The sequence below is a fragment of the Kogia breviceps genome, chromosome 4, assembly GCF_026419965.1.
Source record: "Kogia breviceps isolate mKogBre1 chromosome 4, mKogBre1 haplotype 1, whole genome shotgun sequence".
Classification (NCBI taxonomy): Eukaryota; Metazoa; Chordata; class Mammalia; order Artiodactyla; family Physeteridae; genus Kogia; species Kogia breviceps.
In genome coordinates this window covers 101,539,549-101,558,645 of record NC_081313.1, presented here as the reverse complement: position 1 = coordinate 101,558,645, position 19,097 = coordinate 101,539,549, and the positions used below count along the sequence as shown (strand labels likewise).

The 19,097-nt window shown below is 40.9% G+C and overlaps 1 protein-coding gene across 2 annotated transcripts in view; it reads right to left on the bottom strand.

The window, feature by feature from the left end:
* Positions 1 to 11,879: 11,879 nt before the first annotated feature.
* Positions 11,880 to 19,097, bottom strand: part of PRDM6 (PR/SET domain 6) — a 100,820-nt gene continuing 93,602 nt past the window's right edge. For both annotated transcript variants that reach the window (XM_067031485.1, XM_059060158.2), the window contains one exon: positions 11,880 to 12,842. In XM_067031485.1, the coding sequence (XP_066887586.1) occupies positions 12,728 to 12,842 (115 nt within the window). In that variant the 3' untranslated portion in view covers positions 11,880 to 12,727. The remainder of the gene's footprint in view (positions 12,843 to 19,097) is intronic.

Sequence of the window (19,097 nt, the reverse complement as noted above, 5' to 3'; positions counted from 1 at the left end):
TTCAAAATGTTCTCCCCTCAAGATTTATTTTTCAGTGGATGTAGTTTTAAATTTTACCTAAAATCGGTGGGCTGTGTGTCTATGAACTGCTCACAATGTGCTCTACAGTTTGAGAGCACGCTGATTCTACAATCAGCCCTAAGATATCATGATTTTAAGTTAAAATTGTACTTTCTTATATAAGACCAAACTGGAATACAAATGTCTAACTGCTAAGGGCTTTTTGATACTTGATTATTTTTATTATTTGTTGGAAAGAAATCAGTGATTTTGGACACTTTTTAAAACCATAAACAAATACTACAACAGAACTAGAAGAAAAATTTTCCACAGCCATATGCAACCAGAGTGGATTAGGAAACCATTTGCCTTTGACTCTCCGGTTGAAACTTCAAATTTCCAGCTTTGAAACAGTGCATGTTCTTCAGGGTAGACTCTGACACACAGCTGAAACTAATTTTCAGTGATAAAATTCTCCTTAATTCCTGGGCTTGTTGCTAACCTGAATGTTGATGACTCCGAATGAACCATCAAATACCTGCTGCCATTGCCAATAACATAATTGTGAATTAAGTGTTTCTAAATTAAAAGAAATAAAGAAAAAGAAAAGAAACTGCCAAGCCATGGAAACAGACCTGTGGCTCAAGTTGTGCCTCATGGAACCAGACCAGATTACCTTTCAGGAAGACAATTTGGGGAAAGATAACGGACGCTATCATTCCTACTGTTTACATGAAAAAAATTATGATTTATTTTTAAATGTTTTATTATTTTAAAACTTATGACAACTCTTTATACCTAAAATTGGTGGACTACATATATGCTCTTTGCCATTATATGTTCTGTAGATGATAAAAGTTTGAAAAACAAACAATGGTCAGCAAATTATAAAAAAGAGCTTGCCAAACCCTGAGAATCAGCAGAATAGATTCTGTATAGATCCAGGCACTTGGAGTTAGAGTCAAGAATACTTACCATTAGAGAATGTTGTCATTCGGCATTGCAAAAGTGACATGGTAAGCCTCACTGACCAATGAGGAAAAGAGCAAATGAAATTACCTTAACGCAGAAAATTTCCCAAAAGTGAATTTGACTGCCACTCACTAGTTGCAAGATGTTGGGTTATGAACTACAACGGTGCATTAGTTTCCTATAGCTGCTATAACAAATTACCACAAACTTGGAGGCTTAAAACAACAGAAGTTTATTCTCTCGCAAATCTGGAGTCTCTAGGGGTCTGAAATCATGGTGTCAGCAGGGCCATGTTCCCTCCAACGGCTCCAGGGGAAAGTCTTTTCCTCTTTCCATTTCTGGTGGCTCCAGGCATTCCTTGGCTTGTGGCTGCAGAACTCCAATCTCTGTCTCCATCTTCACACGGCCTTCTCCTCTGTGTATCTTCTCTTCTTTTGTCTCTTATAAAGACGCATCACTGGATTTAGGACCCACCTGGGTAATCCAGGATCATCTCAAGATACTTAGCTTAATTATATCTGCAAGGACTGTTTTGCAAAATAAGACATATCTATCCAGATATGCAAAATATTCTTGCATATCTGGGTGGATATGTCTACCCAGAAAGATATGTTCTGGGTAGACATATCTTTGTGTTTGTGTGGTGGTGGGGTACCATTCAACCTGCTACAAATAGGAAAGAGGATGGTAAAACTCAGAAGAGAATACAAATGGAAGCTTGAAAGTCTTGTTAAGGATGTTAAAGATAAAATGGATTGTTACCTCTTATAAAATGTGTGTCTACGTATGTGTGTGTACTAGTTACCTGAAAGCAAGGAAAATTGACAGAAACACCCTGTAAGATCACTCCCCATTTTATTATATGGTGAGTTTGGGACTAAAAGTTCAATTCTACCTGCTCTGATAGGTACTAAAGAATTGATTTTGGTTGTGACTGGGATTCTAAATAAATAGTATTCCCTCACAATTGTATGCATGTCATGCATAATTTCTGTACACTCAGATTTGCTTTCAATTTGGGGATGAGAAAGGGGAATAATCTGGGATAACAGGTGGGAAAAATCTCTGCCTGGCTGTGAGTTCCCCTTTTAATGAATAAGAAAATGACCTCTCTGACTGTTGATTTGCCCTGGCTTCCTTTCTGGGTCTCTGTGGGCCTCATACTGCATCATGAACAGGGAGAAAAGTTCTTGGTCTCAGAAACAGGCACCCAGGCCTCTTGTCACTCTTGCTAGAAGAGGGAGCCAATCCACCTTGCTTGTTCTTCCTCATTACTTAGAATCTTCATGTAGAGAATGAAGAAATGCACATCTCTTGGTTAACTACTATACCTACTATTACCTATTATTTTCATTTCCATTCAAACTTTTGAAGCTCTAACTGACAACTGAAGGGCACCATTCAAAATGCAAGACCTTAGAGTCAGGGTTCTTTTTTTTTTTTTTAAACATCTTTATTGGAGTATAATTGCTTTACAATGGTGTGTTAGTTTCTGCTGTATAACAAGGTGAATCAGCTATACATATACATATATCCCCATATCTCCTGCCTCTTGCATCTCCCTCCTACCCTCCCTATCCCACCCCTCTAGGTGGTCACAAAGTACTGCTCTGATCTCTCTGTGCTATGCGGCTGCTTCCCACTAGCTATCTAGTTTACATTTGGTAGTGTATATATGTCCATGCCACTCTCTCACTTCGTCTCAGCTTATCCTTCCCCCTCCCTGTGTCAAGTCCATTCCCTATGTCTGCGTCTTGATTCCTGTCCTGCCCCTAGGTTCTTCAGAACCATGATTTTTGTTGTTGTTGTTGTTGTTGTTGTTTTAGATTCCATATATATGTGTTAGCATACAGTATTTGTTTTTCTCTTTCTGAGTTACTTCACTCTGTATGACAGGATCTAGGTCCATCCACCTCACTACAAATAACTCAATTTCATTTCTTTTTATGGCTGAGTAATATTCCATTGTATATATGTGCCACATCTTCTTTATCCATTCATCTGTTGATGGACACTTAGGTTGCTTCCACGTCCTGGCTATTGTAAATAGAGCTGCAATGAACATTGTGGTACATGACTCTTGAATCAGGGGTTCTTAAGTTGAGATCCAGGATCCCTCCCTGAAGTTCAATGTAGAGTTGGGAGTGTCTGTAAATTTTTCTGTGGAGCAGTCACATTCTCAAAGAAGTCCATCACCCCCAAAACGTAAGAATATCCACAGGTTGACTCAATGCTATGAACCATCAGTTGGTTATTGACCTTTGGCAAGTTCTTTCGTTTCCATGTGCAAACTTATTAGCCACGTGGGGATGACAGCAATTATAAAATTTCAATAAAACAAAAAAACTTTGATTCAAATATAATACAAATGTCCTAGGGAAGGGCACACTGGGTGGCCTTCAACATAGGTGGCAAATTCTTCCAAAAGAGCCCACATGGACAGTTCATTGTGGTAGCTATTTAGTAGGGAATACAAACACTTGTCTCTGTTCATTTCAACTCACATCTCAGAAGGCAACTCTGTGGACTTGCCTGAACTCTGCCTGCAGGGAGAACTGACTATTCTCTCAAATCTGTCCCCACTGCTTCTTGTACAGTCTCCTACAACCTATATATTTTACTCGATTACATGTCTTTCTCTCTCTTCCAAATTTCATCACCCACCATGTCCTAGTGATTTTTGTATTAAGCAAAATGGAATCTTAGCACATGAATTAAAAACAATATATTTGTTAAGTGGATATATGAATGAATGGATGAATGACAAACACAAGTTGTCTAAGGACCAGAAGTCTCATTAAACCTGCTTAGAAGTATACCAACCAGGAGGCTGAAAACCACAAACACCCTTCTGGCTGGCCCTGCCTTCCCTCCACCAAGCATGGAGCCTGACCAGAGAAACAAGCTACACAGGAAAACAGTCTCATGTGTATTCCCACAGCACCCTTTCCTTAAAGAATCTCCAGAATGAAATGCAGGTGCCTGGTGGCTGCTGAGTACTACTATTTTGAAAGTAGATCCTCACTTCTGATGTAATCTTTTACTTGAGAAATTTTTGCATGTTGTTCCTGGACAATGGGATATCCACTTGGTGTGACAGAAGAAGCAACCTGAAAACTCCTTGTTTCCAGGTTGGGGTTCGCTGCTGAGCTTAGCCACTCAGGAGAGTCAACAACCTTGTCAGGCAGCTGCCTGTTGGCAGGATCGTTTTCACATTTATTATACTGGAATCATCCTGGTGCTTATGGAAAGGACAAGCAACTGAAAAATGGAGTGTAGACTCCCAAATAGAAACAGTGCATCTTCCAGTTGCTTAGACCAAAATACCTTGGAGTCATCCTCAACTCCTCTCTTTATCTAACAGCCCGCATCCAACCCATTAGCAAATCCTGACAATCTTCAAACTATGCCCAGAAGTTAACCACTTCGTGCCACCTTGACCACTTCCACCCTAGAAGAAGACATTATCATCTCCACCTGTATTGAGATACCCTCCTAACCATCTCCCATCTTCAGCCCACATTCCCCTACAGTCTATTCTCAACAAATCAGCCAGAATGATCCTTTTCAATCAGCTCATGCCCCATCTCTGCTCTGAGCCAGTTTTTCCCCACCTCACTCAGAGGAAACAGCCAAGTTCTCACAATGGCCACCCAGGCTCTAAATGGTCCATCCCACTTTACCTCTCCAACCTCACCTCCTACAATCTCTGCCTCTTTCCATCCACTCCAGCCTCAGTGTCCTTGCTAATCCTTGAAGCTCATATATTTCTTTCTCAGATACAAGTGAAATTTTATTTCCTAACAGAATAAGAGATAAACAGCTGACTTTAGCTTTCTGACTGAGAGCCCCACGGCCTTGGACATTGAGAAGAGTCACAGATCCAGGTTACTCACAGAGCAAGTAAACTGCTTGAAGTTTTATGAAGGCCAGAGATCAAATATCAAATCCATCCTGCCACAGAATTGTGGCTGGGCCTCTGTGTATGAGTTTCGTTGAGAGGGGACCCAACTTGGTTTAGCAAATGGGCATGAGAGCACAGGAGTGAGGGAAAGAGCAATCTTGAATATATCTAATAAACCACAGGCATGGATTTTAACAACCTTTCTGCTAGCAAGTTCTACAAGCTTTCTCATTCCATTTTCTAGTTAATACTTTCCCCCAAAGAGTTTGTTGACTGCCTACTAGGTCCCTAAGCTGCATGCTAGAATTGAACAGTTTGCACTTGGGAAAATGACCATTGTGGGACTAGAAAGAAACCAAGGGCAGATCAAGTCATCATAGGGATGTTTTATTAATCAAATATATTTACACTTCTTGGCCAATTATCTCTAAATGTGTGCCTGTTTTTCATTTAAACACAATCGAATCCTGGTAGATTCTATCATAAGAGTACAGCTGCATGCATCATCTCATTGGTTCTTTGTGGTTTTTTTAAGATGTGAGTTTAATAAGTTAAAAAAAATAAGTTGTTTACCATTCTAATTGCAGAATACTTGTTCTTGTCACATCAGTGGTCTTTACAGCAAGGGATCTTTACTACCCACGGTGAGCTTCTCCTCATTCTCTTGACTGACTTAATTAAACTTTCCAAACCTCAAAAATCAAGAAAAGAAACTGAGCCCTAACTCTAGCCATTTTCTTTGCAGGGAAGTTAAGAGAGACATATTTCTATTTCAATGGGGAACATTTACAGTAAATTTTACATTAGCATATGAGGGAAATTTATACAGTGCCTTGATAGCATCGAAATATCACATTTCTATTAGCATATTACAAAGCTGGATGCCCTCCCCTTGATATAACAAAATAAATTAAGGGGACATCGGGTTTCCAAACTAATTTTGCTGATCTAAGCCAAAGTTTTCCTCGATATCTGAATCACCAACTTGGCATTTGCATTCATATCAGGGGAAACCTCTTTCACAGAGTACTTAGAACTTCCCGGGAAAGAAATTTTGCCTGTTTTTTGCTATTTTATTCTCTCCAAGTTGGGAGAAGCTTGAGTATGTGTACTAAATTGTTCAGACAAAGTGAGTCTACCAGGGTTGATTTTTAGCGTTAGACAACGCTTGAATGGGGATCAACAGGGACAGTAAGCTGGTGGACACTTGGTCTAAACTCGCCACTCTCCCCAACATGCGGTGATCACCTATCACCTGTGGTGATAGGAGCTTTTAAAAACATGAATGAGTCATGCTATAGAAAAATATCTCCAAGTTGTTGAAGTCTATATCAAGATTGTTTTCAGTCAGGAGTGATGTGCCAAGCTTTGGGGAGAAAAGCAGCAACAAGGATGTTTTGCAAGGCAGAAACAGGAAATACCAACCGGAGCCCACCATGTTTGACTGACAGGGAAAACACGTTCATCGTTTTGACAACCATTGCGCCTGTTAGAATCCATATTTGGAAAAAAGTAACATAGATTATAATTTCAGGACCATGGTAAAGAACTGCCCTGTAATTAAGTCAGTTCATGAAGAAGTTTTGTAAACTTTCTTCTTGAATACCTCTCACAAATAGTCTCATCTAGATTGTTTCTAAGAACTTGAACTGGTTCCTTGAGTACCTCATGCATACAACTACATTATCTGTGCCTTTGACAAACCAAACCTGTAATGACTCCAGTCTTTCTACCTCAGTGCTTTAAATCAACAGCCTAACCACAGAAGCTCATATTCTTAATGGACACAACTGCATAATTACTCCATTGATGCCTGAAAAGTAACTCACTTGGCATTCAGTCGGAACAAAGAAAGAAAACTAGATTTCACTTAGCCCCGTTCAGGATGCGTTTTCACTTGTCAATAGCGTTCAAGCCTAGTTCTTTTTTGGCCAGTGTCCAACATAACCTGCCTTCCTGCCTGTTGCCATTTGTCCTAATGTGTATCACACACTTGAGAGGATTTTTTTTTTTACTGTGGAATTTTAGTTGCATGTTTAGAAAAATAAAACAATACCTGCCAGCAGTGGGATACTTGAAATTCTGCTGTCCAGAGGCACAGATTTAGAGATACAAAATCAGCAACTATAATAATGCATATTTTGAGAATATTTTAGTATTGTTTCCACAAATGCATTTGATAAATAAACTATACTTGTGTTTATTTTTAAAAAGCTCATATGCTTAAAAAGAGTTTGAATAAAGAGATATTTTCCCTTTTAAAAAATTACTGTCGTGTGGTTTTGGAGGGTGAAAATGTAAAGCTGCTAAGATAAGATTAAGTATATAGGAGAAAAGGATAATGATAGTACCTATGTTACAAGGATTAAATTAGATAATCCATGTTGAGCAGTTAGAACAGTGCCTGACAGTGATTGCACAATATAAATTGCTATCATTATTATTATTCCCATCGACATCTGAGGGAATAGCTTGGATTTTATTTTTCCATTAAAATATACTCAGCAGATTCTTTTGTAATCCTAAGTACAATGGTAGCATCTCAGGATACAGGGCAGACAATTAAATGGTTTTATGTCTTCACCCTGTTTTATGGTATATTTTTGGTTTTTTATCATTTTTCATATTGATTTGATGAAACATCTGACATATATTACTTAAAAGAATAAATCAAATAAATATTTTAAATGTTAAACACAACCGTGGATTACAGGCTAAACATCTGTGGCAAGGCTTCCATAGATAAAGCAATATTCTTTTCAGTTTGGCTCTCCTTGGCCAGTTGTATGTGACAGGTGATTGTTCGGTTTGTAGAAATTAATCTTGAGAAGGCTTGAAATATGTGGCTTTTCCTTGGACTCTGTTGTTATTTTGTGGTAGTTCAGATAAGTGTTAGTGATGGGGAAAGCCTCAAACTCTTGGGTGGATAAGGACCTAAACATCTTGTCACTTCATAAAATGTCCCCAAACCTCTTCACCTTGAAAGGAACTTGACAAATGAGTGACATTTCTGAAACCTACTGTTATCACTTAAAGAATCATATCTCTTAGTATCTTTCAGGATTTGGTGTCAGGAATTGGTAAAGGCTATGGGAAATAAAATTAAATTCACGTCAAAAGGAAAACTGAAACCAACATTTTTCGAAAATGTGTTTATTTAGTTTATTTGTTTTTCCTGGCCTGGTTTCTGTAGACATATGTAGCCTTAATATGAGAATGATGGATTTGCTTCTCAACACAGGCTCCTGGGCCTGCTCAGAGGACCCATGACCCCATGCTGTTCTGGAAACGCCCTGCTTTGTGAGATGTGCCATGTTTCCCATTTTAAATGACTCAACAGCCACTTGCATTTGATTTTTAAAATCGGTGCAAAACAAATAACAGTAATGATGCTGCTTCTACTATAAAAAGCAATGAAACATCAGTTTCTTAAATGCACAGCTCAGAGCCAATTATTAGCAATTAGTTCTGCAATGATGTGCCAGGTACCGGGGGCCTTGGAGGCGATGCCACTGAAGAGGAAGATCCTCTAGCTTTAGCGCATAAAGAGCTTGACAGTGAGGTTCAAAAACAAACAACTGCTACCTTTCAACCAGCAGTGAATATCCACCCCGATGGTGCTCTCTGAAACCTCTCAGAGCACCACAGCCTACACACTGGGGACAAGGGGTGCATTGCCAAGGCTTGACACTCACAAGGCCACTCAGACCCACACAGGGTCTGCAGAGCTCCTGCCCTGAGTAACTCCGGCCCTGTCCCCATTTGTTACCTTATCACTGGAAAAGGGTCATAAAAATCTTAAGACCCAGACCCTAATCCTGGTATCTTGAGATTGTTGCTAAGAACCAACAGCAGGGTTGATCAGCCAAAGACATCCAAGTTGTGTATCTTAATTTGTTTTGAAATTTGCTACCTTCTGGTCCCCAGCTGAGTTTACATCTCTCTGATTCTTCCAGTTGTAGCAATCTCTGTAACTTCACTGAGACAACGGTCTAAAGGTCTAAAAGGCCTATGCTATTAGCCAGAGGCTTAGGAGGAGAATAATATTTTCTCACCAATATTCAATTAAGTAAAACTCCTTACGGTGAACACCTAAGATGGGGTCTTTATACAAAATAAGAGTTCAATAAATACTTGATAAATAAATGAATGAAACAATGAACCAATCAATTGACGAAAAAAATTTGATGAGTTGGTAAATATTAGTAAATCTTTGTTTATCTTGACTAGAATGAACTTTTCCCAAAGTACAATCCAATAAATTGTAAGCCCTGTGAGGACACTAGTGTACCATAAACCTTCTCTATTATACACAGTTTTCCCCCTATAAGGCTATACTTGAATAGACGTTCAATAAATATTTACTAATTGAATCAAATTATATAAATTACACAAGATTGAGTTTTATGGTTTTAACTATCCACACAACTCTATAAAAGCATATCTCTTCCAAAAAAAAGTTTTGTTTTTTTTGTTGTTGTTGTTATTGTGGTACGCGGGTCTCTCGCTGTTGTGGCCTCTCCCGTTGTGGAGCACAGGCTCTGGACGCGCAGGCTCAGTGGCCATGGCTCACGGGCCCAGCCGCTCCGCGGCATGTGGGATCTTCCCGGACCGGGGCACGAACCCGTGTCCCCTGCATCGGCAGGCGGATTCTCAACCACTGCGCCACCAGGCAAGCCCAAAAGTCATTTTTAAAGATAAAGACAACCCAAACGCAAAGCTTATCTTAAAAAAATTTACGCACATTTCCCGGGGAAAATATTCAGCTTTACCTAAAGTTACTGAGATGTTTCTAGAAATGTGATGTCTGCACACCCACCTGGAATCATCCCCATTAGCTTAGGCTCTTAGCTAGACAAACTGGCATGTGCTAGATGGCATGTCTTATTCTGGAAAAAAAAAAAAATTCAGTCCCCATTGATAGAAAGGGGCAAAAAAGGATTGCTCCAAAAGCCACTGATTCAGCTCTTAGAGTCTCCCTTTCTCATCTTAGATATCCTCCCCTCTCCTCAATGACTCAGTTTATTTTTCTTTTTATACCATGATTAATTAGGAAGTTGCTAATAAAGAAAACCGACAGATCTGGATGACTGCAGTGTTTACCACCCATTTACAGTGTCCCTAGGAAATATCTGTCAATTTTAAATAGAAAAGGCTAAAGCAATTGTTGAGAGGTTTTAAGGAGAACTTCCCCCCACACCCAGCTTCAATTAAGAGCATTTGGGAACCAAGCAATGGCGGTACCCGATTCAGGGCTCCAAGTCAATTGGCAGGTATAGGCCTATCTTGCCAGTAGACTGATGGCCAAGGCCGGTCTGCTAGAAGTCAGCAATGGCTCAGCAATGTGAAAATTTTGAATGTCCTCAATTTTCTCTTTGTTCAGCAGCAAATATTTTCAGACCAAATTTGGTAGAAAAGACATGCTAAAAGTTGCCCTTACTAATAAAGGAGAAAAAGAGACTTAAATGAACAGAAGGCTAGAAGAATCTTTCAGTATAGAGGTTAGCGCCATATTAAGTGGGACTTTGGGATCAGCTGGCAAAGCCACTGGAGTGGTAGAGACCATTGTTATGGAGACTCTGCCCAGGCGGGGTATCAAGGTTGGAGTGAAGGCTTCTCATACTCGCGTGGGAGCTCATGAGCACAGTGTGGGATGCACTGTGTAAAACTGTGAAATGAGGCAAAAGGCAGAACTGGTTTTTATCACTGAAAACAGTATTAGAAACATACAGATGAGTCCCTTATCATTTTGAAAAAGTACAACCAAATGTTTCAACTTGAATAAATGGAGCAGCTTGCTCATCTGTATAGCCAGTCTGTCACTTTCTTGAAGGTTTTGGGTTAATATGGCTCCATATTCTTTCCACCCTTCCCAATGGCTCACACTTTTGTCAAACGTCTCTATCACTTAGGGCAAAAAACTATAAAAGCACAACACATTCTAATCTACCAAAGAAAACATTTTCCATCAGAAACAGTTACACAGCAGCACAGATTGCTTACTACTTCCATGACAAGGAGACAGCAAGAAATGGGGGAAAATCTGAACGACTTCAGATTGGGCAACGGAGGTCAGAATTAGCCAAATTCCTCTGTGAGACATCATTTTGAGACATATATAAATAAGTTACGAACACAATTAATAAAGCCCCGTTTCACTCCATTTTAAATGTGGCAGAAGGGTGCTCAGGGATGAGGAAGTAAAATGAAAAGAAGAGGAAGATTTCTGAGGACAAAATACATGATGTTAGATTAAACCAAACCACAGCTATCTTCGTCTTTCAGTGGCCAGTTCAGTTATGTGTCTCACATGTTTGCTAAGAGAAGACAATGGCAAGGCTAAAAAGACAAGGAGTTCCTTAATGGGCTGTGTCCTGCTATCAGGTGACCAAGAAATCTACAAACGAGAGATGGCTGCTGGTAAGTGCTCTAAACTGTTCAGATTTACACCGGCCATCACTGGTAGACTCAGTCTTCGTGATGCTGCTGGGAGTTAATGGCTAATATGCAAGAGCTGTCAGTTCTTCCTGATGTGGGATTATTGTGTGGAATGCGACACAATTTGATTGAGCACCATTGCTAAATTGCCCAAAGGGTAGCTGAAGTGACACCCATTTTCCTGGCACTCAATCAAAGATCAGTGAAACTGTGTACATACATACGCCTTTCTCTTTCAGTGGATCGGTGTTGAAAGAATATTATCAAGGGCCAGAGGGCATGAGAAGGGAACTCCTCCTGAAAAAATTAGCTGTTCAGGGCGGTCTTTTCTAACCACAACCCTCTCTGTGGCTCCTCCTCTCAAAGCTTCCTTGTCTGGGCTATTTTCACTTATTTTTGCAGAAATGCCCCACACTCAGGAGGGCCTCCCAGGCTTCCCCTGGAGGTACGAGGAAGGAAGATGAAAGTGCCTAGAATGGTCTTGACAGTGGGGCTTGGCACTGTTTTTGCTCACATATTCAACACTTTCATAGACACAACAAAAAATTACTGGAAGCCTAATACCTTATATTCAGCCTCATACTGAAGAACTTTATTTTCATGTTTTTTTAAGCTAAAATGTTATTGAAAACAAATTTTCTCACTAGCTGCTTCAGAACAATATACTGTATTATGAAGCTCCGTACATTTTAAATGTTTTTGAAATCTTGACAGGACACCGTCAGTCCCCATTTTTCTTTCCCCTCGAAGTTTGAATTTTAAACCATCTTCTTCCACTTCCAGGCTCTTCTGCATCAAGACCAGGCTGCTGGATGGAAGGAGCCGTGAGAAAAGTGCATGAGAAATAATAAGTGTGGAAAACACAGAAATGGAGCACCCGTGGGGCTGAAGATGGCCTGGACTCAGCGAAGGCTCTGGCTCCCGAATATGTGGTCCCTGCTGGACAGCCTGAGGCAGGCCAGGCCAAACTGAAACAGCAGGAAGAGGGCTGTACAATGGTTCCCCTTGAATCATGCTACTAAAAAAGGTGCAACGAGAAACAAGTCCCTGTGCATTCTTAGTCACAACTGAAGGCAGAAGAACCCATCCGATTCCTCCCTTTGGTATTAAATAACAGTTTAAAAAAGCTTTTTAGAAACAAAGCAAATACACGGTGGGACTGGAAATGTGAGCCATCCCAGGTTAGTTGTCCACTGAAATGAGTCTCATCCCTAGTCATAAATAAATAATCTCTTTCCTGGTCTGACTTCCACACCAGGATCAATATCTCTTAACATCTTACTTATTTTATTACTGCTTTTGGTTTTCTGGGACTGATTGAAAGTTGCTCAGAGGAAATCTTTGGTTTTGCTTAAGTGTCCGTGACATTTAATCATGACTTTCCTTGAAGTTTAATTCCAACCAGTCAATCAGTTAATCCACTTCGATTGATTCTGGGCTCTCGGTTATTGGCTTGCACTCATTGGGCATCCGCTGGTGTCGGCTCAGCTGGGTGGCCTGTGTGAAGCTCCTCTCACACCTCTCGCACCTGGTGGAGGCAAGAGAGAAAATTGAGACCAGGGAGCAGGGCCTTCAGGTTGATGGACTTCCTCTCATCCTGCCTAATCAGAACAGACACTCCAAAGTGGCTTCAGATTTTACCGGCTCAAGAGGTTTAATTGGTGGCTCCTTCCAAGGCCTGGATGCCTGTGATGGGACAAAGCCCGGCTGATGCAGAACAGAGGGATGTGTCAATAGGCAGAGGGGAGGTGATTTCTCCAGAGAGCCCTGTCCTGCTGCAGCTCTGATCACTGTCAGTTCAAATAGATAAAGAACAAAAAGAGATTTTTAGGAGTGAGCCATCAAAGCAGCAGCTTGTCTGCAGTTTTCTGCTCCGTAACCCCAAAGAGAAATTGATGACAAATAGAATTTCACCTGCTGCTAATTTAAAATCGGGAATTCTACTCCCCTCAGCACAGCAGCCAGAGAGCCATCATCTTTGAATTCGGAAACTGGAAGAAGCAGTGCATTAGTTTTCAGTGACTGTGGCGGGTGGGTGTGGGTGACCGCTTTGGGGCAAAAGCTGGAGTATCACAGCTCCACCAAAGTTAGGGTTAAAAAATGTTTGCATTGGGATAGGGGACCCAGAAAACCCCGAAATCAACCAATGTCTGTGTGCTTCAAATTCACCTCTACAATGTACAGTAGGAAGAATGTACACGTGGGCCGTAATAAAGGGTTGGTGTGTCTGATAAAGAAAAAACTGGCATCGCACTTCAGGAATATCTCCTCTCCTTAACTTAAAAAAAAATGCTACCCTAGACACCCTGGGCCTAAGCCATCTTCCCTGCAACACACACCGACTAGCTTGATGGCTACACAACCTTCAAAACACACACACACACACACACACACACACACATACACACACACACACACACACACACACTGCTGCAGCAAGCTGGGCACAGACAGTGGCTTCCCTGTCACTATTCCACTTGTCTGGGCTGCCTGGAGCACTGGCCGGGCACCCACTGGGGCACAGCAGCCCCCTCAGTGCTCCCCCTAATGTCCTTTCCTGAAACCTTAAAAGGAAAAGATATTCAGGAGAGCTGCAGACAGTTGTTCTTCTTTTAAATAATGCAACCTTCGGTCTCAGGTCCCTGAACTAGTAGGGCTGTGGTAAAGCCATCAGAAGAAAATCCGCACACGCCCGATCACATGCCACGTGCCCCACTACCCGGCAGGCAGCCCTGTCTTTTTCCTTTTGAGTAAATTATACAAAGTGCCTTGCCAGAGAAATAATTACCTATAAAAATAAAACACATCTATCCCTACTAGGGAGTCTTGCATATGTTTTATCATTGGGAGGCTGGAGCTTGACTATCACGCTTGGATTTTTCAGGGCTCCTGCACCGGCTGAATGTGTCAGCATGAGGAAATTGTGTTTCTCTGATTGTCTTTCGGGGGATATTTTTAGCAGCCTGTTCCACTGTTAAAAACTGCACTGTGATTTTGACAAATGTATAATGTCAGCTTTAATGTATCAGACCTGTCAGCTCAATGAAAATAACTCAGAAGTATTGATCAGCTAATGATTTTTGGTGTATTCATTAACATCCATGGGCAGCTCATCCCCTCTCCAGAGCTCCTGAAGTGCTGATGACATGCTAGTGAATTGCTGATTGTTTATTAGAAAACTGATTAGTTACTAGATTAGTGTGTCAAAATATACTACCTTTCACTGCTTGACAAACTTTCAAATTATTATATTCCATTTTTAAAATTTTGAAGCTGTAGAATCCATTTCAAAGACAGCAGAATAGTTTCAAAAATTATAAGTTATGACTAGTTACCTAGGTCATGTTTTTGCACCTTTGATCTTGTGTATCAGAATATTAAGAATTCAGAAGTGGGACGTGTAGTGCTTCACATAAGGCAAATGTGTATGTCTATATGTAATATTAAACACCCAGATTGGGCAGAGACAGTAAGAGGGGAGTTAACATTTTTCTCCTGTGTTTGCCTAACTGTCTCACAGATATTTACACTCATGGAACCATCTGTTGTCATAGTCAGGAAATTTACTAAGTCTATAGGGCTCTCCTGAGATCATCACTGAAAAATCATCTCTAGGGCCATCTGCTCGCCAAGTGTGAGTAAAAACACATGCAGATGTGTAGAAAATTACCTTAACTTAGATCCTTTTCCTAGGAATTCCCCCTTCTTGAGGAAAGTGGGCTACTAGAAATAATACCTACGTGTGTTGGTAATTATAAGAATGTAATTTGTATAATTAAGGATGTAAAGAGAACTTGACATAAAAATATTTTTAAATAAGGTGGGGAGCCTCAGTTTTATGTTCATCATCTTTAATTTTAGAGCAAAAATCCCTTCACAAATCATTTTCATGGCTTAATGGAACACATCAGAAGGACAGACTCAATGCAAATGCTTAGGTTCTGGCAGGTCAGAGCTGGACTTCAGCTGTGTTGGCACTGAATTAACCCTGAACTACAATCCCAGCCAAGTGACTGGCCATGGGCACCTCCAAGCCTGGATTTCATGCAGTTTAGCAGAATAAGAAAGAAAGAAAGACGCGGGTAATGATCCAGGAGACTAAAACTGCTCTGGCACACAGGGTCTTCCTCTCAGAGCTGACGACACAGCCTTTAAGGAAACATTGCAGGAACAGTGAAGTGGAAAGCTATCCATATATTTCAGCAAAGAGAAATTCCCCAACACTCTGCCAGTGTGAGCATCTTAATTAGACTTGAGTTCCTTTTAGATTTGAGATCGTTCTTTACTTTATGTGATAGTTGACTGGCTTATAGGTACAGAGGGAGCTTAACAATTGTCATCTGAAACTGACAGATGTGCAAAACGATGTCAAGTTCTGTTCACAGAAAACCTACAGGAAGCTTTCTTTCTGATCCTCTATGGCCTGTCACCAAATATTTCCTGAATTAAACCAAATTGCTTCATACGTATGATGTGCTTAATGCATTTTACTGATGTGTTTTTTTGGTTTGCTTTGATTTTGCCTAGATCTTGCTAAAATATCAGATGCTCTTTGGAATATCCTTTGATTATTTTTTATACTAAGCCAAACTGTCTTCACAAGGCCAAGGCTTAGTGGTATTTCCCCTGCTTCTAATGAAGAGGAAGAAAAGAAACTCTCCTATGGCAAGTCCTGGCCTTCCCAGGCGCAACAGCCAGGCATCAAGCAGCTCACACGGATCCTGGGGTAGAGCGGCCTCTCTGAGATCTTGAGAGACTATGTTTAGTAACAGAGAAGGAGAAGGGGTTCTCACTGTAAAGAGTAAGTTTTAGACTGACAACTTCCTTCCTTCCCTCCTTCCTTCTTTCCTCTTTTCGATAAAGTGCTTGGCAATTGCTGTGAGATGAAATGATGTCTTGATTTTGTTCCTTGCTCTCCATGACTTCCAGTCTCACAGTACAAACAGAAAGTACAAACTTCAACATGATCCTTTGATATGTGCTTTTCCTATGATCTCCTTCACCTTATAAATTCTTCATCCACAGCCTAGGTTAGCTGCTGACAAGGCCATGATCTACCTAGAGCATGGGGGATGGAATCTTTCAGTGGCATTTCAGCCAGTCAGATTGTGAGACAAAGCCTGGAGTGAGACTTTCATCTCTTACTGCCAAATCTTCTCCAGGCTTCTTGTATGGCAATAATCTTGATCTGCCTTGAAAAATCAATTTTCAGCAGAAGATTTTAGAAGTTAGAAAAGGCTTTCCCCTGTTGTGGCCTGGCCTCTAAGAATCTTGCAAAGGCCTCCCAGGCCCTGGGTGGGTAGGACAATTTGGGGACTGAGCCATTTGGGGCATGGGTTGTGTATCTTTACAAGATTCTTTTCTTTCTTTGCAACATTGTTGCAGCCAATACCCATTAGTTGAAGTAGTAAAATTAACCATTGTGGCAAAATCCATTTTGTTGACTTATCTGCAACAAACTTTTTTTGAATGTTTGTTTTATAGGCTTGTAAAAGGATATCCTCATAATATTTACAAATGTCCATGGGATGGATATCCATGAGCTATGGTTGGAAGATTCCCAAAATTCCCTTGGGGTCGTTCAATCCTGAATGATCTGGTTGTATATATACACTGAAGGATTTAGCTTTCCATTTCCTAGAAGACGTTTAAATCTTGCACTTATAAAATAAGCGTACACTCAGTTCTCCCCTGGCAATATGTTTAACATTTGATAAATTAAAAAAACAAACTCTACAGCATATGGCTATCTTAATATGAGAAGCAGCAGGATGAACTCAAACAGGCACAGTGAACCGAACCCAACCAATTCTGGTGTTTCCTTTTGTGTTTTTCCAGATGAAATCAGGTTATGGCCCCCCAAAATACTTTAAGAAAGGAAAAACATACAAGTACTAAAGCTCTTCAAATATTAATCTGATGAATTAAAATTAAGTTAAAATGGCACCTCTATTGGAAACAGGACAAAAACAGGATGTTAAGGGAAAAAAACTGACTGGAGTCAACGAGGTTATACTTAAGTAACACCCTAACATTAATAGAAATCTATTTCCCAGTCTGACCCGGAAACCTCTTCAATTAATTACTAAAATCTATTTACACAGCAACAAGGTAAAAATCAATCTGATTGCTGGCACTGTATCCATCTGGCTACCCTCTCTAATGTAAGGGGCCAGGAGGATTGTCAGTCCTCCTGCATCTCTGCTTTTGAAGAGCTCTCTTGCGCAAAGGCACAGGGAATGTGCCATTGTCATCTTCTACATCTAGAACAGTGGTGAAACCAGAATCTGTGAACCCTCAAGGGCCTGGGGGAAATGACAAAGCCCACTGTGCAGATACAGACACCTGCCATAGGGAACTCGAGGACTGTGTTAACCTACCGGGCCCTTAAGGGTAGATTTAAAACATGGGCCCCTTTGGGGCTATGGCAGCCCCAGAGGGCACAGCTTGGCTGGCGCAGTGCAGGCTGGATTTTTAGACCCCATCCAGTGCCCTCAACCAGATGCCTTTATGCAGTAAATAAGCCCCACCTATGTACACAGACCAAAATTAAAACTTTTCATTATTAATTAATATCACAAATTAAACCACAATGGAAAACAGTTAAGAATAATGAATAAAGGTAACTAATTCATGGGGAGGTGGGTAAAGATGACAGCCTTTTATGAGCCTCTCCCTCGTCTGGCAGACACCGAGGCAGGCAGGACCCAGACCAGCAGGACTCTGCCACCCCAAGCTGAGCCCGGCCTCAGGTCGAGCACCATGGCAACTGCATGCTATGCCAGCAGGTCCAGAGGGAAAAGCATGGGTAATGAGACTCTGGGGAGACTCCTTGGCTGAGACCAAGAAAGGGGATTCACCTCCTACTGTCTGAATCATTTTCCTTTCTTGCTTGATCTTGTCCTACAGAAGGTAAATAGGCCGTTCATCCATGCCCTTTTCATGTTCCTCCTTAATCAAGGAAAGTCATGGCAAATGAGGAAAGGGAGACATAAGAGGGTTGAACAAAAAACAGTCTATCACACAGACAGTAAAATCTGCTCTGAGATGACCTACCACTCACATAAGCTGGCTCACCCTCCCAAGCCTTTCCATGTCCCACAGGGGCTACCAGAAAGCCTTTCTGTTGTATGTCTGGAAAACTCCTACTCATCACTCAAAACACATCTTAAACATCATCTTCTCCAGACAGCACTGATTACTCCACCTTCGTGCTACCCCGAAACACTATATATACATGCCTTATTGTTTTTCACTTTTGTACCCTTCACCCTGTGTGGTAATACTTGCTTATTAATCGGGCTTCCCCATAAACTATGAGGTCTTCAAAGACTAGGGGGCTGAGTTTCATTCACCTTTATATCTCTAGTGCCTAGCAGTGTGCCTAGTACAAAAGAAGGTGTTCAATAAATATTTGCTGAATGAATGAACACATATATACATGAATGAATAATGAGTGAGTGAGTGAATGAATAGACCATCTTGCAGGATTCAGATGTCCACCGTTTTCATGACTGTGCTATATCTAGAAACATAGTCTCTCGCTCAGGTGCCCTTACCTTGCCAAAGCCCTTGGAATTCCATTCTCTTTCCACATACCCTGAATCCTCAAGGACTCAGACATGCCCTGTGTTTGGTTTGGTTTTTCTTTTTTGCATTAACATGATAAGTCTGAGATCCAAAGGGCATGCTGAAAAGCTACCAACTGGCTGCTATAATAGATTCAAACCCCCTTAACAAATATAAAAGAGGAGGAAGTCGTTCATCAGAATCCTAAAGGATT